This window comes from Grammomys surdaster, unplaced genomic scaffold (genome assembly GCF_004785775.1).
Source record: "Grammomys surdaster isolate TR1022 unplaced genomic scaffold, NIH_TR_1.0 273, whole genome shotgun sequence".
Classification (NCBI taxonomy): Eukaryota; Metazoa; Chordata; class Mammalia; order Rodentia; family Muridae; genus Grammomys; species Grammomys surdaster.
The window spans coordinates 3,688,403-3,705,980 of NW_021604714.1; the positions used below are offsets into that span (position 1 = coordinate 3,688,403).

The 17,578-nt window shown below is 45.0% G+C and overlaps 1 protein-coding gene across 1 annotated transcript in view; it reads right to left on the minus strand.

Annotated features, from left to right (window-relative positions):
* Positions 1-2,564: 2,564 nt before the first annotated feature.
* Positions 2,565-17,578, minus strand: part of Kif1bp (KIF1 binding protein) — a 20,140-nt gene continuing 5,126 nt past the window's right edge. The window contains exons 3-7 of the mRNA XM_028776840.1: positions 13,248-13,327; positions 12,288-12,471; positions 9,615-9,699; positions 7,635-7,750; positions 2,565-3,994 (exon numbers count right to left, since the gene is read on the minus strand). Coding sequence (XP_028632673.1) covers positions 3,119-3,994; positions 7,635-7,750; positions 9,615-9,699; positions 12,288-12,471; positions 13,248-13,327 — 1,341 coding nt within the window. The 3' untranslated portion in view covers positions 2,565-3,118. The remainder of the gene's footprint in view (positions 3,995-7,634; positions 7,751-9,614; positions 9,700-12,287; positions 12,472-13,247; positions 13,328-17,578) is intronic.

Sequence of the window (17,578 nt, forward strand, 5' to 3'; positions counted from 1 at the left end):
ACCAGCTGCTCCATGATCATAGCTTCTGTCCTAAACCTCATGAACAGAAGCTCTGCTGTCCCCTGTAAGGTGAGTGTCAGGGGGCTTTGAGAGCAGAACATGGGAGACAGGGCTCTCCAGGGAAGCAGCCAAGTGCCTTCAGGAGGCATTTGCCAGGAGAATACAGGATGAGATCTCTACTGCCAAACCAGAGACAAAGCATCCCAGTGTGAAAAGCCACAGAGAGCACGTGACAAAGGATGAAGAACAGTTTTCAGGTCACTGCCTGTATTACTTGGCCTTTTACCCTTTGAAAGCAAGCTAACACTGCCAGGAAAGAAGAGAGGCAAAGACAAAAGACATTGAATTATAGCATATCCTCAAAGTGTAGCACCCAAAGCTCAGCGGGTACTTGTTAAACAAACAAATAAACATTGAAGTGAGGTTACGAAAATGACTATATCAAGGAAAATTTGGCGTGTGTGCATGGTGGGTGGAGATGGCCCAGCAGTTAAGAGCACTTGCTGTTCTTGCAAAGGACCCTTCGGTCACCAGAGGCCATGTGGTGGCTCACGAGCATCTCCAACTCCAGTTCCATGGAGTCTGACACCCTCTTCTGATTTCCAAGGATACTGTACACATGCAGCGCATATACACACATGAAAATCACCCGCAGACATCAATATCAGTAGAGAAAGGCTTAGAACAGGGAGGTGCATTTCTCTTTCTTAAGAGAGGATTCCCTGTCAGGAAGCTGCCTGGCCCTCTTTGGCTCCTTTGAGGTTCCTCCGCTCCCTTTTAAGGAAGGTCTTATGAAAAGCTATTAACCAGTGATTACTTCATCTCAGGCTTAACATCCTCAACTCAACATAACCTAAACAGAACTCTTGCTTCTAACCCCACAGGCCCCGCTTAAAACTCGCTCTGCCTGAGCGCTTCCTCCACTTACTGTGGCTCATGACTCTTCCCCCATAAAAACCTTCAGCATGGCTTCTGCTTCAAAACCAGAAACTGACCTTCTCTACCCCATCATCCTGGTCCAAGCCGCCTTGTCTGTGACTTGGATCAACTGTGTCATCCCATCCCCCTGCAGAAGCTACTGTCCTTGCTCCTTCTCACTCTTCCAGACAGGGCCTCAGATATCCAGGGCTGGCCTCACATTCAGTGGTAGCTAAAATAGATCTCAACCATATATGTTCCTCCTGCCTCCTCAGTACAAGGAGCACCATGTCTAGCTTATGTGGCACTGGGATTGGACTCAGGCCTAAGCATGCTGGACAAGCGCCTAGCAACTGGACCATGTTTCCAGCCCATAGGAGCTGGTTTCTTAAGAACTCTAATCAGAGCTACAAGGTGGTGGCAAACACCTTCAATCCCAGTACTTGAGAGGCAGAAGCAGACAGATCTCTGTGAGTTCAAGGCCAGCCTGGTCTAAAGAATAAGTTGTAGAACAGCGAGAGCTACATAGAGAAACACTGTCTCAAAAAAACAAATAAACAAACAAAACCTAATCAGCCAGCCATCTTGCTAAAATTCTAGGAACCACTGAACCTAGAATAAAATGTAAACTGTCCCCAACCTACAAAGCTTCTTCCACCTAATGTCTGGTGCCTGACCCTCCCACCCTACCCTCCCTGACAGATCTTCTAAAGTGCTGCACTTCTTTGGAAGCTTGTTCCAATAAAGACTGCAAAGCCGCTTCCTCCTCGTGCAGTCCTTCACTCCAGGTCTCCACCTTTCCAAACCACCACAGTCACCACAGAGCACCTGGATGTCCTCGCTGAGCCCCAAGGCATCCTCCTCTCTGTTCATGTGCTCTGTGCACACAGGGCCTCAGACTGTCTCAAACAAACAAGCAAATCTAATCAGATTGGCCATTCATCCTGCTAAAATTCTAGGAACCATTGAGCCTAGGATAAAATGTAAACTGTCCTCAACCTATGAAGCTTCCTCCACCTGAGGTCTGGTGTTGACCAGGCTGGCCTCAGACTCTGAGATTTGTGTGCCTCTGCCTCCCAAGTACTGAAATTAAAGGAATGCACCACCACTGCCAGCAAGGTTTTCTATTGTGATATTTCCTCACTGTGCAGCCTTATTAGAGAAATACTCTTCTCTGACAAAGAGGACTGAGGGGCACAGGAGAGGGTGACAGGATCAATGTGATTGGAACACATTATATATGTGTATGAAAATGCCAAAGAGAAATCAACTATGAATAATTAACATATACTAATAAAAACATTAAAATATTATTCTCTGGCTCAGATAAGGCAATATCTTTAAAGTATCAAAAATAAGACCAATTGTTACAAGAAAACAGGTTGGTGAGATGGCTCAATGGCTAAGAACTGGCTCCTCTTCTAAAGGACCAGGGCGGTCCCCAGGACCCACATGTCTGTACCCCCAGTTCCAGGGGAATCTGATGCCCTCTACTGGCCTCCATAGTCACTGCAGGCACGTGATCCACAGGCATACACTTGGTGTACACACACACACACACACACACACACACACACACATACACGAATAAATCTTTTTTTAAAAGGCCATTCTTACAAGAAAAAAAAGGGGGTAATAAAAGCATCTACTAGTTGAAATAAGTAAATTTATTATGAGCAAGGTCTTCAGTCTCATAATTAAGATAAGCCATTTTGCAACATTATTAATTAAGTTTTTAGTATTTTCAAAAAGGGAAAGATTTATTTTGGAGTTTAAGAAAGTAAGTATTTTACAAAGAATGACAATCTGAAGTGACTTTCTCACATTCAACATAGTAAGAGGCTCTTCTCCCGGGTACACTACCCAGTGCTGCTCCTAGTACGAACTCTAACTAGTACGAGTCAACAAGGACTTAACGTTTAGAAATCAAGGCAGCGATGTTTATACTTAAACAGGAAAACAAGCGATCGAAAATGCAAAACACCTGTCACTTTAGCAAGGCAACTTACATAATTAGGTATAAATTATTAATTAATCTATGGTGCTTAAAGTCCTAGCATAGACTCAGGCACCTGACTGCTTCTGGAGCTCAGAGTGCATCCCTCTGGCCCTGGCATGAAGGTGACCATGGGGCTGGGCCTCGTTTGCTATGGGGGAGGGGAGTGGCTTCAGGCTGTGTTTCCTTTCCTTTGGACCAAGCTTAAGTCAGGGCCATCTTGGCTCGGAACCTCTCCATCTTTGTTGGGAGAAGGCTGACCATTTCTTTACTAAGTTCTAACTCAACTTCTATTTCCTGGGCAGCCTCGGGGTGAGTTTCACAGTAATCAACAATAAATTTGTAATGTTCCAAAGATGTTGCCAAATTCTCTAGCTCTTTCTTGGGATCTGCAGTGATGATTTTGCCATACAGACGAGCGACCCGGAACTTAGCTAACATGGCAGGGCGGAGGACATCTTCCCCGATGTGCTCAGGAAAGACTTTGTTCGGGTCTCTCAGGGAGTCTAGGAAGAGCTGGTAGTACTTGAGTGCAGACTTATTCAGGCTATTTATTTTTTTCACAATGTGTGAGTCGGGATCCCTGAGCTTGTCAGCAATGGCTACCTTCAAGTCCATCATGTCATAGTACGCATGTGCGACTTCAAACTGAATCTGCCTGTTGACCAACAGGTAGAACTGTGGGTTCAGGTCCACAGTCAGGGGCTCTAGCATGGCTATTCTGCGCTTGTGCATCCTGCACCGCCTCTCCATGTCAGCCTCAAAGAATGCGAGCACCTTGAACAGAGCGCTGTGGTCTTGGACAACTTCAATGTGGTCAGTGACATACCCATCAATCTGGAAGAACTCTTTGGCCTCATACACATAGTGCTGACCCAGCAGAAAAAGTTCCCTGGCTTCCTCAAAATCTAAGGGCCTCAAGTATCTCACTTTCTCCTCCACTGCAGAGATGGCATCACACAGCTCCCCGGTTCCAAACTGCACAGCCCTTTTCCTGACGCTCTCCTCTTCATCCAGCTCCTTCTTCCTCAGAGCTCGGAGCTCTGACTGCTTGTCAAGATCCAGCTCTCCTATATTGTCCTAAATGAAAAGGAGAAACCTCAGTGAAGCAGGATGCTCATCTCGGGAGCACACCTGTAATCCCAGCAGTCAGGAGGCAGAGAGGCAGAGAGGCAGAGAGGCAGAGAGGCAGAGAGGCAGAGAGGCAGAGAGGCAGAGAGGCAGAGAGGCAGAGGCAGGAGGATTGCAGAATGGAGACCAGCCTGGGCTAGACAGCATATTTCAAAGCCAGCTGCAGATACATAGCAAAGCCCAGTCTTAAAGAACAAACAGTTGGGGTTCAGCTAGGCAGTGGTGGCGCATGCCTTTAATCCCAGCACTTGGGAGGCAGAGGCAAGCAGATTTCTGAGTTTGAGGCCAGCCTGGTCTACAGGGTGAGTTCCAGGAAAGCCAGGGTTACACAGAGAAACCCTGTCTCGGAGGAAAAAAAAAAAAAAAAAAGAGTTGGGGTTGGAGAGCTGGCCCTTTTGCAGGAGACCCAGGTTTAGTTCCCAGCAGTCTGGCTCCCAACCATCTTTAAAGTCCAGAGGATCTGATGCCCTCTTCTAACTTGCTTGGGCACCAGGCACACATATAGTACACAGACATGCAAAGCTCCTCATATACATAAAATAAAGTGGATCTTAAAATACAACAAAAACTCAGGAGGCAGAGGCAGGCAGACCTCTGTGAGTTCAAAGCCAGCCTGATCCACACTGGCAATTCCAAACTGTCAACCTAAGGGTAAAATCTGACACTAGGTGGCTGGCCCACATCTGTAATTCCAGTACTGACAGCTAAGCCATCACTGGAGGGCTGCAAGGCTGAGGAGTGGGTTACACAGTGAGTTCCAGGCCAGCATATACTATATGGTGGTATCTGCCACCAACCTGATGACCTGAGATTGTTCCCAGGACCCTCATGGTAGAAGAAATCAACAGTGACCTTCAAGTTGTCCTTTGACCTCCCACACATGCACAGACATGTACGTGTACACACACACACACACACACACACACACACACACACGAGAAATAAATCAACTAAATTAAATATATTTTTAAAAATGAAATAACAGTGAGAGTGCATCATGGCTGAAGCAGGTTACAGTCTTTTATGAACATGCTAAATGAATGTTCCTCTAAAGAACCACACCTTGGGCCCACTGAGATCTGAAAACCTTTGTTCTCCCCAAAGATTTATTTATTTTTACTTGTGTGTGCGCGCACACATGTGTGTATGGGGGCAGTATGAATGCCATGTGTCTAGGTGCCCAGGGAGCCACAAGTTGGCTTTAACTCACAGCCTGAGTGCCAGGATCCTACCCACACGCTACCTGGTACCCTCTTCAGTCCTTTCTTTCTCTTCTCTTCTCCTTACTGCACCCACACCCCCTCGAGTCTCTTGAGGGAAGGACTCCTATAGGCTAAGCTGGCTTGAACTTGTTACAAAGCCAAGGATGGCTTTGAATTCCTGGTGTCTCTGCCTCTCTGAGTGCTGGGGTTATAGGCCTGCACCACCACACCTTATTTACGCAGTGCTGGGGATTGAACCCACAGCTTTGTCATGCTAAGTCGGTACACCATCATCTGAGCCACATCTTCAGCCCACAGAATGTCTTATCTTTATGGTCTTCTTCCAAAATGGTCTTTTCTCAAACTTAGGCTTCTGGGTTTATATTTTTACAGCTTTATAAGTTCTATATTATTTACAATTATAATTACTATATTTCCATGTACACAGAGAAAAAAGAAAAGTACAAAAATAGAAAGCTTTATTTTCTATTTATTTTTTTCCGAGACAGGGTTTCTCTGTGTAGCCCTGGCTGTCCTGGAACTCACTCTGTAGACCAGGCTGGCCTCGAACTCAGAAATCTGCCTGCCTCTGCCAAGTGCTGGGATTAAAGGCGTGCGCCACTACTGCCTGGATATTTTCTATTTTTAAATAGGTAATTTATTTTATTTTCCTTCTTGGTGGCTAGAAATTAGGGTTCCATGTAGATTAGTAAGAAGGATGAAGATATAGTTTACATTCAATAAGGACTCAGTATATTTCAGATACTCTTTTTAAAATGAGATTTATTTATGTGTACATGTGTGCTGCACTGGCCATGTCTACACCTGACTGCTGCACTGGCCGTGTTTTGAACCTTTAAGATTTTGTCAGTCCAAAAGGCAATAGTGCAAAGACATGAAAATGACTGAGAACTACTCCCTGCCTTCGAGGACCTGCAGTCGGACACGAATTAGGCCATGTGTGGTCCATGTGTGGTCCATGTGTGGTGGTCTGCTCTGTGACCCTAGCACTAGGAGGGTTGAGGTGGGAGGCCTGCTACAGGTCTAAGGCCAGGCTGGACCACCATAGCAGTACTAGACAGAGAGCCTGTCTCTAAACAGGATCACAGCACAATTCCAGAACGACTAGAAGACGAGTGCACTAGGAGGAGGATCGAATGCATTCTCTTAGTTAATTGTTTTGGTCAGTTTAAAGGCTTGTGCCATCACACCAAATTCATCTTCTCTTTCTTCCTTTCTTTTTAACTTTATTTTTTATTTTATGTGCATAAATATCTGTGTACCAGGTTGGTGCCTGGTATCTGCAAAGGCCAGAAGACAATGCTGGATCTGGTTGGATCCTGTGGAACTGAGATACATTTGGTTGTAAGCCACTGTGGGAATGCTGGGAATTGAACCCCAGTCCTCTGGCAGAGTAGCCAATGCTTTTAACCCCCAGCAATCTCTTAAGCTCCTATTCAGCTTTGTTTGGCTTTTATTTTGCTTTGTCTTTTAGAAACAGGGTTTCTCTGTGTAGCCCTGGCTGTTCTGGAACTCACTCTGTAGACCAGGCTGGCCTTGAACTCACAGAGATCCGCCTGCCTCTGCCTCCTGAGTGCTGGCATGTGCTACCATGCCCGGCTTACAAAATACAATTTAAATGACTTAAGAGTATGAAGTTCAAGGAATGAGATAGTATCCATAGAGGATAAAAAAACTGCTTATTCAACAATTGGTTTTAAAAATAACCGCTATTTCCTGGGACAATTATGTAACAGCTGGGATATGATGCTGACTACATCTCCCATAGTCCTTACAGCCTAGCTGGAGAAAGTTCCAGAACGAGGCAGTACTTCATATGGTCCTTACCAGGTATGAACACACTCACTCCAGCATCCTGGAGGCGGAGGGAGGAGGATGGAGAGGCTGAGGAAGGACCGGCTTAGATTACAAACAGACTGTTACAATGAAAAAATCCTAGTAGGGCTGGAGAGAGAGCTCTGTCAGAAGAATGCCAGCCATAAGCATGAGGACCCCAGTTGGACCCCCAGGACCTACACAAAAATGCTGAGCATGGTACCAAGTATGTATAACTCAAGTGCTGGGGCAGCAGACACAAGTGCATCCTGTGGGCTTGCTGGGCTAGCCTGTCCAAACTAATCACCTTGCCCCAGGTCCAGTAAGAGAAACTCTGTCTCAAAAAACCCAGGGCTGTCAGGCAGACATACACATGCACCCAAACCTGCATACAAACAGGCACCTAAACACTCACACACTTCTACACACACACACACACACACACACACACACACACACACACACACACACATAAAACTCAAAACCAACAAAACACACAGTGGGCCTAATGAGGCAGCCGCACTGAAGCTGCAGCCTTTGCACGTGCGTACCTGCATGGAGAGTTGCGCGTTCTGCATCAGAGTCAAGCAGTACTTGATCCAGCATCTTGCTATTTCCCCTTTCCTTTGATGGTAAAGCTCCGGCAGGTCTCCTTCAACTTCAGGAGCTAAAACCACACAGGACTGTAGGTCACGGTCATGTTGTCTGTACTGTGCACTGTCCTCTGCTCTTGGCCTTTCCTGACTACACAGCAGCGGACCCTCGATAAGCAGTGGCCTACCCAGGCCCCAGCCGTGAGGCTGCAGATGCTCCCTGGTTTTCCTATGCCTCATCTGCAGGTAAAAACTACCGTCACAACTTTTCAGTAGCTCTTCTCCATATAGTATGAAGAAAATAAGATTCATAGATATTCTTCATCAACTCCTAAGCTGTATTTTTAATACGCACAATCTAACAGATGCTTCCTGATTCAGTCATTCTTCTAGCAGGGACATATGCTATTTCCAATTCTTCCTATTATGAACAATTCCAGGCTATAGATCTCTGTATATACATCTGTCCAGAATCTGGACCAATCTCTAGAAATAGAATTTACTAGGTCAAACAGTTGATACAATTTAAAATATTTAAATAAAAGCTGTTGAGTTATTTTGACAGCTCCATATCCACAGCACTGTGTGTGACAGATGCATGTGGAAAGCCATGGCCACCGTTGGTACTCTTCTTTCCAACACCTCCTGGCTCTGTGCTGGGAATCAGCTTGCCAGGCACACACAAGGCCTCACTTCAATCCTTAGCATCATATGCACACAAGGAAGCAACCAAACCAAACGCCTCTAAGAAAGATGGTGTGAGAAGACAGCCTCATGTAAGCAGTATACAGACCGAAATGTCAATCATGGCAAAAAGAAACACCACACAAACCCCAAGTGATAGAAACTGCATGCAATAACCAGCCCCTGTTCTTCAAAACATTATATGATGAAAGAGAGAAAGGTGGAGGAAGTACCTCAGATGACAGGAGACCAAAGAGACAACTCAAGCCGGGCAGGGGTGGCGCACACCTTTAATCCCAGCACTTGGGAGGCAGAAGCAGGCGGATCTCTGAGTTTGAGTCCAGCCTGGTCTACAGAGTGAGTTCCAGGAGCTGTTTAATCCAGCACTAGATAAACATCATGGCAGAGACACTGGAGGACAGCCGATGAGACAGGAGTCCTCTGTGTGTGTCTGTGTGTGTGTGTCTGTGTGTGTGTGTTGTGTGTGTGTGTGTGTGTGTGTGAGAGAGAGAGAGAGAGAGAAAGAGAGAGAGCGAGCGAGCTCCTGCCTCAGCCTCTGGGGTGCTGAAATTCCAGACATGAGCCATTATACCTAGCTGAAGATATTCGCATCCTTAGGAACTCATGCACTGAAGTAGTACAGTTTTAAAAAAGCCTAGCATATAAAACCTCCTCTCAACTAGGTCAGAAAGAAAGATGAGTACAAATTCACTAACAAACAGTGAGCTGGGCAGGGTGGCACAAGCCTTTACTCCCAGTACCCGGAGGCGGAGGCAGGTGTGTTCAAGGCCAGCCTGGTCTAAAGAATGAATTCCAGGACAGCCAAGGCTACACAGAGAAATCTTATCTTTAAAAAAACAAAACAAACCAAGATAAAACAAAAAACCCAAACAAATGAACAAATAAAAAACAGCAGTGGATTTAGGGGAAACAGCACCCACACCGTGGCTCACAACTCTAACTTCAATACCGTGGAATGAGAACGTCTTCTGACCTCTGTCAGCACCATGCACATATGTGGCACACATACATGTAGATAGAACACTCACACACATAAAATAAACCAATCTAAAAAAAGTTAACAAAGTTTCAGACCTCCAGACAGGTTTGTAATTACGTAGTAACCTGGGTATGGTGCGTATCTGAAACTGGAGTCCTTAGGAAGCTAAGGCAGGAGGATCAGGAGTTCAAAGCCAACATAGGCAAGATCACCTTAGTGAACAACAATCTAATGAAATGTACATGCAAACTTACTGTCTTCTGTAGCTGGGATTTTTCCAGTTTGACCAAAAATAACATTAGCAGCTGATAGACAATGTCTGGCTTCCATGAAACAGAGCTGTTGGGAAAATAAGCAAGAACAAATGTAACTATGACAAAGCCTTGTCTACAAGGGAAAGCTGTACTATCAGGAAAAGCTCCCCACTAAAGGGGTCTTGTAGAGTGGCAATGGAAAACAGTATTGTAAAATTGTTTTGTTTTGTTCTGTTTTAAAGCTACCCCAGAGACTAAACTAACAATGTCCCGCACTCTTAATAATGGTCCAAACTGGTAGAAAGATGACTGAAGACTGACAGTCCACTCTCCTCCTGCAACCAGGAACACAGGGCATCCTGTACTGCATCAGCTCACCGCACCCTCAGGTTCACCCTAAATAGCCAAAGTCCCACACACAGTCCATTCTTAGACCATTTTCACTCTGTCAGAGGACTCTAGTCTCATCTGAGATTTAGAGGTCTTTTTTCTATTTCTACTTCTCAGAGACAAAAACTAGGAAGAGAGCTCTATCTTCTTCACTAGATGTCTTCTAAAACCTTTGGAGGAGATAAGAGAATGAGAATTCCCACCACATTCCCAAGTCAACAGATTTCCACAGATGAACTTTCTGGAACTACTTTGCCAACACTTGTTATGAACTCACGGTTCAAATCTAGGCCCAGAAAATGTCTTAAAACACTTCAAGAACATCTCTGTGTCAACCCCAAACACTTGTTATCTGTCATGAACATGAAGGATCACCCAGTAGAATGAAGTGAGCTTGAAAGACTAATTTGGTAGAATTGAATAGCAATATATCTCTCCTTCAAGCTGAATTCAGCGTTTTCATTGAGAACAGCCGAGTACCATGGGCATCAACAGGCCAGCAGCAGCCACACTTCCAAATGTTGGTACGAAATCCTAAGGAAAAGGTAGTTACAGGTCACCTGAAGTAACATTACTTGGCTCTCTACAGGGTCTTAACCATCATTACCACTTTGGCTCTGCCTAGATTGTCTTTCTGTGAGCAGCCACTGCTAACGACAGAGTGCCTTGTGCCCTCGGGGTAGCTGGTTAATATGGGACTCGCCACACAGGAGAACTGAAACAGATGGAGGAGGAAACAATACCAACATCACCTCCAAACATGGCTCCGAGCTCTCTTTTTGTAACAGAACTTAGCTGGTTGTGATGTGGAAAAACCCAAAGGGTATGAGGTGCAGGAGGGGCTCATGAAAATTACCACATGCTCCACAAAAGGAATGTTTAGTAACTTCAAAGTCACAATGTTCAGTATCCAACATTTCTGTACTATGGAGTTTTAGGTGTTAATTAAAATCGTACTGAACAAGGACATTTACGATTACTAAACAAAACAAACAAGGGGGCCCCCACGGCTGGAGGGAGGGGCCAGAAGAGGGGCCTCTCGATGATGACCATGATGAAATGGAGTTACAGGGGCTCAGTGTGACTGAATGCACAAGCCTTACTTACGCACTTGATCTTAAACCAAACTCCTAGAAGCGATGCCACAGTCAGTACTGCCCTTTCTCTTCTGCTAATAGCTTTTCTGAGTGACACTCTGTGGGACATACCTTAAACACAGGGCACATTTACAGAACCAACTAACAAAGGCTTATTAGGAAAAGGCTGAGAGGAAGGCACAGGCCACTGAAGGGTGTGAGAGGGATGCTATGCTGGTGGTCTGAGAATTACCCAATGTCAGAGCTTTAGGAATTAGAGCTACACCGCTGGACATGGTGGCACATGCCTTTAGCCATAGAACTTGGTAGGCAGAGGCAGATAGATCTCTTAGAGTTCAAGGCCACTCTGTTCTATAGATAACCAGTTTGGCTAGCCAGGGCTACACAGTGATACCCTTCCCCTCCATCACACACACACACACAGAGACACGGACATATGAACACACACAAAGGAAAAAACCCAAAGGATTTTAGTATTAGAGACTAAAGTTCTAGAAAAGAGATGGATATACTCAAAATACAACCCAATGCTAGGTGATCTGGGGACGCAGCTAGGAGGCTCTACTCTGTCCCTGTGAGACGGTTCAGAAGTCTGTCATAAAACCTGAAACACTACAACTCAGCACACATTTTTAACATCAAAACGGATTGTTAGAGAGCAGCTCATCCTGAAAAGGAACTGAAGCACATCACATGCTTTTATCAAAGCCCACATTTAACTGTCAGCTTCCTCAGACGAATTCTCATAATTGTAGATTAGCATTACAGCAAGATAAAGGTTTATCTGCAGCAAGATAAAAATCTGCAATTGAAGGTAAGACATCCCAGAAATGAAATGACGTGTGCTGACACAGAACAGAACTGCTGTTAGGTAACCTGTCCTCTGAGGGGTCAGCAAAGTGCAGGGGCATGACGGAAATCAGCGCCTTGAGATTCAAATGGAGGGGCAGGGGGAAGATCATGACCAAAATACTGCATCAAATTCTCAATGATAAATAAAGCCATTAGTTTTTGAAAGATTCAAAGCACTCATGTATCACAGTATCCCAGTATTGTTTTGGCGAAGCAGCTGGCTGCATTCTCCACCCAGCTTTAAGCAGCAAAACACCGGCCACCTGCCCTGACAGCACTGTTGGTCCGGCCTCACGCACAACCAAGGCTTCTGGATACTGCTGTGGGTACTGACCTTGTTGATGTAGAACTGTGATAGCGTGGCCGCGTTGATGGCCCACTCCATGGGATGGTAGGCACTGTGTTCAAGCTGGCGTTTTAGTGTGCTGTGGCAATAGTGAGCAGCCTTCTCGAACATTTCCATGTGCTGGTAGACTTGAGCCAGGTAATACAGGTTATGAGTATAAACCTTCTCAAATCTGTGAAGGAAAAAAATATGACATTTGCATAATGATTTACAATTTATAAGAAACTTTCATATTTATTTGAGTTGTGTATGGCCCTTAGAGATAACAAACAAGGAAACTGAGTCTCAGAGTTGAACAGAGTCATCTAACTTGTAAGAGACAAAGGAGGCTTTACACACATACAAATCCACAGTGTACCTGGAGGAGCACTGGGAAGCAGCAGGACACCATGCGTGTACTCTGGTTTTTTTTTTTTAATTTTTTTTTTTTTTTAAAAAATATTTATTTATTTATTTTATTGATGAGTACACTGTAGCTGTCTTCAGACACACCAGAAGAGGGCATCCAATCTCATTACGGATGGTTGTGAGCCACCATGTGGTTGCTGGGATTTGAACTCAGGACCTCTGGAAGAGCAGTCAGTGCTCTTAACCGCTGAGCCATCTCTCCAGCCCTTTAATTTATTTTTAATTTTCGGATTTATACCAAGTTAAGAAACCAGGTTATCTTTACAGTTTTAAATAATCACTTAATTTATCGTGTGTGTTTATATGTGTGAATGCCACACGTTTATAGATGCCAGCAGAGGCCAGTGACAGCATAATCCCCTGTAGCCAGAGTTACAGATGGTTGTGAGCCACCATGTTTGTGCTGGGACTGAACCTGGGTCCTCTGGAAGAGCGGCCAGTGCTCTTAACCTCTGAGCCATCTCTCCAGCCCCAAGTGTGTATTCTTGAGCAGCACTAGTGAGACTATGAGGTACGCCTGTGGTCTCTATGAAGACTAACCTTTTTGATCTCTCTTGTTCAGTAAGTTTCTCTTCTTCAGGAAGAAAATGCTCAGTCGGGTCAAGAGGCGGGCTCCCAATCTGTGGTTAAAGAACACAGCTCTTTTATAACTTTAAACACAAACACCAAGCACTCTTCTGGAGGGACTGGAGAAATGACCTTTGTCTTTGTCTGAGACAGCTTCACCATGTGACTCTGCAACGCAGGCTGTCCTCTTTCCCGGAACTACAGGCAAGCAGTTGCTTTCTTTTCTTCTTTTTTTAAAGATAGGGTCTCAGAGCTGGAGAGATGGCTCAGGGGTTAAGAGCACTGGCTGCTCTTCCAGAGGACCCAGGTTCAATTCCCAGCAACCACAGGCCAGCTCACAACTGTTCCTAACTCCGGTTCCAGGGGATCTGGCACCCTCACACAAATGCAGTCAAAACACCAATGCATATTAAAATAAATGAACAAATCAATCTTTAAAAAGACAGGATCTCACTCTACAGCTCAAGCTAGCCTAGAACTACTCACTGTGTAGTCCAGGCTAGCCTCAAAGTCCCATCAACACTACTGTCTTAGTATTCTGAGAGCCAAAATTACAGGTGTGAGCCATCATACCTGGCTTTAGTTGAATGATTAAGTATTTTGTATATTGCTTTGTCTACTAAAATGGCTCTATTACAAACCTCATAAACCAGTCAATGGTGGTGCATGCTTTTAATCCCACAACTTGGGAGGCAGGTATCTGTGAGTTTAAGACCAGCCTGGCCAAGACTATACAAAAAAACAAAAACAAAAACAAGCCCTATCTCAAAAACAAACAAACAAACAAACAAAAAACAAAAACTACATAATTTTGGAGGAAAAAATGATGTAATTCTAATCTCAAAACAAAACAAAAAAAAACCAGCTAAAATAGACTCACAAACAACACCTTACTGCCAAGCCTGACCACCTGACAGCTCACACGGTGGAAAAAGAACCAACCATGCATGTATAATGTGGTGTACACACAAGTAAATGAAATAAAACAGAAAATCAACAAAAGCATAAAATAGTGATTAATATCTTCTTGGGTAATAGTGGTTTTTTTTTGTTTGTTTTTTGAGACAGGGTTTCTCTGTATAGCAGGTAATAATGTTTAAACTGTCAATACTAATGAAAATCAATTCAGGGAAACAAGGAAAGTGTTTTGTTTTACTTTTCGAAATAGAGTTTCTCTGTGTAGCCCTGGCTGTCCTGGAACTCGCTCTGTAGACCAGGCTGGCCTCGAACTCAGATACATTAAGTGTTAACATTACTTTTTCAATCAATCACTAAGTAGGAACCGGGGTCCCAATGCTTATTGTCTTAGGAGCCAATTTCTTATGCTGTTTCCTCATCTATGAAAACGTGTCAATCACAGCACACCCCTCATAAAGCTTCAGGGTGACTGAATTACTGACTATGCACAAATCATTACAACATGAAGGCTTCTGAGTGGGCACAAATGTTGACCCTTTGTGAGGACAGTCTCAACACAAGTTTGTCCTTGCTAGAGCTTCTGTGGTGCTTGGGAATGAACCCAAAGCCTACCATATGCTACCAATAGTCTATTTCTTGAGCTTCACCTCAGGCCCCCATCCTGGCTTTAACTGAATTCATCAAGTTCCCAAGGACAATCATACCTTCTGTACAGAATGTGATCTTACACTCTGACCTATCAGAATGTAAGGTGGTGTTTGTGAGTCTATTTTGGTTGGTTTTATTTGTTTTGTTTTTTGAGACCATAATTACATCATCTCTCCCTTCACTTTCTTCTTTCCAAAATTATGTAGGTTTTTCATTTGTTTTTTTGAGATAGGATTTTAAAAGTAAGAATTGAGCTTTGGCTGTCAACTTGACACAGCACAGTCATTTGAGGGGAGCTGGCTGGATCGGATTGGTCTGTGGGTGACTAGTTGATCACTAATAGATAATAGGGGAGTCCAGTTCACTATGGGATAAAGCATTCCTCAGCCAACAGTCCTGAACTATGTAAGGAAGCTAACTGAACAAGCTAGCAAACAGCGTTTTTCTATGGCATCAAGCTCCTGCTTGAATTCCTGCCCTGACTTCCCTCAGTGATAGCCCCCGGAAGTGTAAGGTCAACAGATCTTTCCTTCCCTCAGTTTCTCTTGGCCAGAGTGTTTTGTCGAAGCAACTTGACACAAACACCAACCGAACTGCAACTTGAAAGAGTAAAAACTCAAGTGGGGAAGCAAAGCCAAGGTACACAGCACACAGGTTCCCTTCAGACTCCTTCTGCAGGTGTCTGGAAGGTGACAAAACAGGCTTCCCCTTCTAGCTAACAGAAATTAAGTGATGTATTGTTACATGTATATCATTCAGATAATCTGCTTTTTTTAAAAAAAATCACTTTATGCACACTGGTGTCTGTGCACCACCTTTGTGGTGGGTGCCTGAGGAGATCAGAAGAGGGCGTCAGACCCCATAGAATTTAAGAGCAGTTGTGAGCCACCATGTACATGCTAAGACTTGAAGAGTTGATCATATTCTTAACCACTGAGCCATCTTTCCAGCCCACGGATGGTCCTCTTAACTGCTGAGCCAGCTCTGCAGCTCCCTCTTCTGTTTGTTCTTGAGACAGGAACAGGTTCTTGTGTAACCCAGGTTGGTCTTGGCCCTTCTACATGGCTGCGAAGGAGAGTGACCCGACCCTGCTGCAGACACTACCATGCACACTTCACTGCTGAGGGATGCCACACCTCTGCTGTCCTAACTGAAATGGAGACCAAGAGCAGTGCGGTGTGTAACGCTGCCACAGACATAACAGCTCTGAGGAAGGATCGCAGACGCATAGCCTCCTACATTACAGGTTCATCTCTCCCTGTGCTTCCTCAGGGAGTAACACACTAAGGCACAGAGACAGAGGCAGGATCTCTCGGAACTCAAGGTCAGCCTGGTCTACACCATGTATTGCAGGCTAGCAAGAACTACACAGTGAGCCTCTGTCTCAAATAAAGAAAGTCTCTAACTTGGAGATAGTCCCAAGAAAAAAGGTTCTTCTGGGTGTAGGTGTGGTAAAGGCCTATAAAACACATCCCACCCAGGAGTTCTGAAAGTCCAGGCTGATGTGATTCTGTCTGATCCAATCTTTATCCTCAAGGGAAGGGAGCCCACTCCTCGTGCTGCTCAGGGCCTGGTGCAGTCTAACCCCTATCTAGCAAATGAGACTGGCCAAGCAAACAGCAGAGCACAGGGTGCGTGTCCCACTTACAGCTCACTCCTTCTTCAGTACCATCACTGTGATACAGCTCCACAGGAGCACACTGCTTTTACAGTCCAGTCGAAGCCTCCTGACGAAGCAGCAGAGTCTGTCACTCAAAATGTGGGGTCTAGCATGTGACAGTGCCCCAGGCCTGTAGGAGCAACACTTGGGGCAGGTTCTAGCATATGAGGGTGGCCCTGGCCTGTAGGAGCAACACTTGGGGCAGGTTCTAGCATATGAGGGTGGCCCTGGCCTGTAGGAGCAACACTTGGGGCAGGTTCTAGCAATGTGAGGGTGGCCCAGGCCTGTAGGAGCAACACTTGGGGCACGGAGGCAGGAAGCTTAGGAGTTTGAGGTCATTCTCCTTCTCAGTTACAATGAGTTCAAGACCAGCCTGGGTTACATCAGAACCTGTCTCAAACCTACAGCAACAATAACAGGGTGTGGCATAGGCTGAATTCCATACTCTATTTTTTATTCTGGGTGAGTCATTTAATTTCTGGTGCTCTCTATAAATTAGGACAGAAACAGTGGCTACTTTATCAAGTTGTGGTTAAATGAGTTATTACTTATGAACCACTGATAAAGAGTGTCTGTAGGTACTCTAAATACTGTCTATGAAATAAAGCACTGCTGACTCTTAGGCAGCAGTGGTGCCTCACTCACCGTTGCTGAGGTGGAGATAGGAGGGTCTATGAGTTTGAGACCAATTCTGGCTACACAGTGAGACCTGTCTCAAACAAAAACAATTAGCATATTATTAATGGGTTTTAAAGCCAGTTAACTGCAATAGTGATAATTCACAGAAAAATACTATGCATGATAATTTCTTTCCAGGAGAAGAAGGGGAGAGGCAGATGGTAGCTGGATGGTTTGTTGTCTCGAGGACTGTGACCCCTGAAGTGAGAATTACCATCTAAGTTCTGCAGAGCCTCTGAAACTGGACAGCCCCTCCTGAGAGGCACCCCGTGAAGAGACTGGAAGCTACAGTGGGTCCAGCCCAGCACACAGTGTGCTTCTTATACAGAGATGCTCACCGCACACGGTATGCTCTTATACAGAGATGCTCACCGCACACGGTGTGCCCTTATACAGAGAT